General features: G+C 27.7%; 1 protein-coding gene across 1 annotated transcript; it reads right to left on the bottom strand.

Moving 5' to 3' along the window:
• Positions 1-3,681: 3,681 nt before the first annotated feature.
• LOC124372178 lies at positions 3,682-5,181 on the bottom strand. The gene has a single exon (XM_046830542.1). The coding sequence runs from the start codon at positions 5,098-5,100 to the stop codon at positions 3,682-3,684; it is 1,419 nt and encodes a 472-aa protein (XP_046686498.1). The 5' UTR covers positions 5,101-5,181.
• Between the last annotated feature and the right edge of the window lie 591 nt (positions 5,182-5,772).

The following is a 5,772-nucleotide window of genomic DNA, read 5'->3' as shown; positions in this document are numbered from 1 at the left end:
TAAAAACTGATTTTCAGGGAAAAGTTAGTGGTTTAATTAATCATCTTGAAAACTAAATTGAAAAATGAAATAAAAAATAGAGAGCAATCGATTTTCAATATACAAAACTATTACATCGCGCTGGTTAAAAAAAGAAGGATCGTCAATGTTAGTGCCAGTATTAATGATAACGATGTTGTGATAAGACAAGAAACTAAACTCAACTAGAGAAAAATTAGAGCAAACCGATAGAGAAATAAAAATAAACACTTTAGATTTAAAAAAACGAATTCGAAAAATTTTACTAAAAACGATTTTACAACTTTAAAAAATGATTATTTAAATTTTAAATCACATGTTCGTGATACGATTCAAGAAATATTAGAAGAATTGGAAGACGATAAAGAAGACGTTTAGTACAATTATATATTATGGCTAGGAGAAAAAACAGTTGTGCTAGTAGTTATCAAGGCTCGGGACTGATAACATCACTTGCCAATGCAGCAGGTTCAGTTTTTAAATAAAGCAATCGATATTTTACCAACGGAAATACACTTAACCAAATTACCAGTTTTGTGGTCCAGGAACTAATTTGAATAAGAGACTTGCATTAGGTTCAAAAAGGAATTAATAAACTTGACTCTTTGTGCCGTCAACACGATATAGCGTATGCAAAGTATAGTGATAATAAACAAAGATCTATTGCGGATCGTATATTAGCTGAAGGCGCTTGGGAAAGAGTTAAAGCATCTGATTCAAGTTTAGGTGAAAAAGCAGCCGCATGGGCAGTTACTAATATCATGAAAGCAAAAACCAAACTTGGAGGAGGAGGAGGAGGAGGTGGAAAAAAGAAAAAGGTCAAACAATTGCTTTAAATGTAAGAAAAAAATAAAAAGGAAAGTTAATAAAAAGAAAACTGTTAAAAAAGGTAAAGGTCTATATTTAAGACCGTATAAAGGTTCCGGTCATTCAAAAAAAAAATCACAATGTACTCGTCAAAAATAATCGATCGTTTAGCTAATAGACCATTAACGAATAAAGATATAATAAAATGTGCAAAAAAACTTAAATTACCACATTTCAGAGGGGTTTTTATGCGTGATTTACTACCAATTAGAATACGTAATAAAGAATCCGCAATTATAAATTTAGACAGTTATGCAGGACAAGGTACACACTGGGTATGTTTTTACAAAATAGGTTTAAATGTTGAATATTTCGACAGTTTCGGGAATTTACGTCCACCAATTGAAATTCAAAAATATTTAAAAAAGTGTTGATGGTAACAAAGTGAATATAAAATATAAATTATTTTCCTAGACAACGAGCCGGCACAGTGAATTGTGGTCATTTGTGTTTAGACTTTCTAGCCGTGCGAAGATGATTTGTGTTACTGGAAAACATTCAAATTTAAAATGTTCTCTTTTTCCCACCACTGGATTTGAGTTCGTCTGATGAGTGGGAAATGGGATTTTTAGATTTAATGACATATAATTCAATTCCAAATGTTGAAGAAGATATAAATAATAAAATCAAAATTGGTACAGACGTGCTGAGTTTACCAACTGGTGCATACGAGATAGAAGATATTAAGAATTATATTATAAAAGATTTAGAAGAAAAAAAAATCTTCTACCACTTTTAATCTTGTTGCAAATAATAACACACTTCATTGTGAAATATTATGTAATCAAATTGTAGACTTTACAGTTCCAAATTCTATAGCGAATCTGTTAGGATTTACAAATAGTCAAAAATTAGAAGCAAATAAATGGCATATATCACCTAATCAGGTCGCCATTAATAAAGTGGATATCATTCGAATCACTTGTAATATTTTAAAGGATCTTATAGAAACGGGATAGAAGGCCATGTGCTTCATGAGTTTTTATCCTGCTGTAGCACCCGGTTATAAAATTGTTTGAAAAACCAAACATTGTTAAATACTTACCAATTACAAAACAATCAACATTAGGTGAATTTTATATAACATTAGAGGATCAAGAAGGGAAACTTAGTGAACTTTAGAAACGAAGAAATCAATTTAAGAGTTGATATAAGAAAAAAACAGAAATAAATAATAATGGGTATTGTATTTCCGATTAGAGAAAATAACAATAAACAGTATTACAACTAGCGTTTCTAGTATAAGAAATAATAAATTTAAAAAAGATATTAGTCATGGTCGAACTTTGAAACCGTTAACATTGAAAAATTTAATTTTTCTACAGAATCTTCCGGAATTTAAACGAATTAAAAATGAGTAATATATTGAATGTTAATGAAAATATAGAAATTGATGAATCGCTTATAGAATGGGGAATGGCATTCTCACAATCCATACACGTCTAATTCTTTTAAAAATAGTGATGAAATTCGTATTCCTGTTCATCAACAAGACGCATATACGTGTCCTAATAAAAGTTTTTTTACTAATTGAAGGGAAAATTATTAAATCTGCTGATTCAAAAGATGATACTACTTCAAGTCTAGTTAATAACTGTATGGCTTTCTTATTTGATGAAATTAGATATGAAATTTGTGGAACGGAAATTGATCGTGTAAAAAATGTTGGTATAACTAGTACTATGAAAAATATACTTACACTGAAACCGGGAGATGAAAACTGGATTAAGAATGCAGGCTGGAATCCACCGTCGATGGACGTTCTTGCAGATAAAACTAATTTTTCATTTTGTGTACCGCTCCAATTGTTATTGGGGTTTGCAGAAGATTATAAAAAAATATACTTTTGAATGTAAAACAAGAATTAGTGCTGATACGCGCATCAACTGATAAAAATGCAATTTTTCAAGCTACACCAAGTCTTCACGATTGTTCATTTCAAATAAATAAGATTGTTTGGAAAGTTCCTTATGTTCGTGTTGATGATAATATAAGATTATCATTACTAAAGATTACTGACTCTGATCAGCCCATAACAATGGCGTTTAGAAGGTGGCAAATTCATGAATATCCCTCACTTCCTGTTTCTAAAGCTCAGACTTGGACTGTTAAAACTACATCTTTGGTGGAAAAGCCTCGATATGTAATAATAGGCTTTCAAACAAATAGAAAAGATAAAAATGATAAAAATTCATCACATTTTGATTTTTTGTGATTTGGAAAATGTAAAACTTTATTTAAATAGCAAATATTATCCTTATGATAATTTCAATGGATGCACAGCACTGATGTATGAATTGTATTCAAGATTCCAGTCTTCATATTATGCAGGAAGTGATAACCAACCTTGTCTGAGTAAAAATGAGTTTCTACAAAAATTTCCACTTTTCGTTATTGATTGTTCAAAGCAAGTTGATACAATAAAAACCGGAGCATTGGATATAAGAGTTGAATTGCAGGCAAACAAAGACTTTCCAGCTGGAACTGCAGTTTATTGTTTAATTATAAATGATGCAATTGTACAGTACACACCATTATCAGGAATTGTAAAAAAAGATTATATAAAAAAATAAATATGATTTTTTTTGTAAATATTGATGTGTTATTATTTTATCCTTATATTTAAATTAGGAAATAGGAGGTAAAATAAGTACAATAGTATATGGTAATTCAATTGTATGTAAATATATTTGATAATAATACATAATATTAGTACAATATTTACAAAAAAATAGTATAATATTAATAAAAATAATAACAAATATAATATAATATACAGAAATGGATATTTAAAAATTAAATTTTCAATTTTGTGTGACCATACGCTAATGTGTGTACTCCGTCTTTTTGAATACATCTTTTATCATCATTTCCATTTAGAGCCAACTTGTTTATTGTTACTGTTCTTAGAGTATGTTTTTTTGATTGAAACATTCTCATTTCTTTTCTAATGTTACATGATGAAAATAAACAATTTTTATAATCATAAAAATTAATATGATTTTTTATTACAGATTTTGTTACACCTTTAGCTTTTTTTAATTTCATCTTTTTTTCTTCTAAATACAAATCGTTCATAGTTCTGTAGGTATAAAGTTTGCTCCTTAATCCGATAAATTCTACTATAGGAATACCCATACATTCGTCTTTAAAACAGCCTAATTTTTTTTTATTTTCTACAAAATAACATTTATGATTTTTTGGATAATCTGACATATCAAAATATTTTTTTATACTTAAATTATTGAAATCTTCATATAAATCTTTAGTGAATATCTCATAAAAAAATGAATCAGTATCAATATAAAGTAAGTTTATTTTATTTGGATAAAATGGTTTCATTATGTTATAATGAAAATCGTACATGTGAAATTTGCTTAATTCTAAGACTGTAAATCCAATATAAATAGGTTTATTAAACAATACAACATCTTTACTACATTCTACTGCGCTTAAATTTTCTGAATAAACTATTCGGTTTTTAAAATTAGGTCTGGAAATCAATTTTGACAATCTTTTCTCAGTATTTACTAATTCTAAATTAAGTCTGTCTCGAACATTTTCTATTGATTTGCCAAACATTGCATTATTAAGTAATTTATAAAAGTCTTTTTCAAATTCATTATTCGACTGTTTCCTCTTTTCAGTGTTAAATAAAATATATGATTTAAGCCAAGGACTCTGATTGAATTGTAAGATTCGATGTATTCTTTTTAAAACTAATCCATTATCTAGTGCCTGTTTTAAGTTGACATAATGACACACATAATATTCTTTATCATTAAGAGTAGTGAGTAATTTAACTTGTTTTGAATTTGGCGGACATTGTTTTTCAGGTAGAAATGGTAAATCATTATGATAATCGTGTAAATATGATGGATAACCAATATTACATTCAATAATATATCCAATAGGACTATCATTTGTTATTGATTGTACATTGAATCTTTTTATTTCTTTATTTGTTAACCATCTAAATCCATCTTTTGGCATAGGTTTGATCATGGCCCAGCCATATAAATTATTTGCATCTATATATGTCAAATAATTAGAGGGTTTATTACAATCAAATAATGTATCATTTAAATCTTTATTGTTTGCTATAGCGTGTCTTTTTATACAACTAGTAATACCGCCACGTATTCCTTTTTCAATAAACATATACATGTCATAATTGTTTAATAATTCCAATTCTACTTCTGTAAATTTTAACATCGCATCAAATGTTAAACTAGGAAGAGTTAGGTAATTAGCTGGATCTAATTCATAATTATTAAGACATATAATGCGGAAATTTTCAAAATATATCTGCTAATAATAATACATCAGTTTTTAGATAAAAATCAGAATAATCACCTAATGTTTGACAGTTAAATCGTGACCAAACTTTTTTGGCATGATCAAATTCTTCATTTGAAATATGTTCTTCTGACATTTTGTTAAAAAAACATTCTTTTGCAGGTAATTGAGTTTCTTCCAATTTTTCCCACGAATCTGTATATTCATAAGGATACACACCTTTTTCTAGTAACAAAAGGTAAATCATTTTCATTATTAAAAAATAATTTAGTATGATAAAATCTTTCTTTTGGTAAATTATTTGCTAACTGAGCTAGACTGGTATTTAAAAATCTAAAACTATCAAGAAAACGTAATTTAATTTTACCAGTCGTGTTTTTAGAAAAACTAACATATTTTTCTGAAGAATTCGGAATAACATTAATTTTTTGTTGGTCACAACCTAACTGTTTAACAATAAAATGTGTGTCATAATTAGAACTTCCATGCAAAAATATTGGTAAACATGTTTGATTTTTTCTTTTCAAATTACATTTGTTACAGAGTAAATTTCTAAAACGTCCAGTAAAGTGACAATGATCTTTTACA

Source organism: Homalodisca vitripennis, unplaced genomic scaffold, assembly GCF_021130785.1.
Source record: "Homalodisca vitripennis isolate AUS2020 unplaced genomic scaffold, UT_GWSS_2.1 ScUCBcl_2728;HRSCAF=7774, whole genome shotgun sequence".
NCBI classification, from domain to species: Eukaryota; Metazoa; Arthropoda; class Insecta; order Hemiptera; family Cicadellidae; genus Homalodisca; species Homalodisca vitripennis.
The sequence above is the reverse complement of the archived record's forward strand: the minus strand, read 5'-3'. Positions and strand labels throughout refer to the sequence as shown.

Bases quoted from the DNA above. Each gene is read 5' to 3' on its own strand.
- LOC124372178 (XM_046830542.1), bottom strand. From the start codon at position 5,100: ATGTTAAAATTTACAGAAGTAGAATTGGAATTATTAAACAATTATGAC.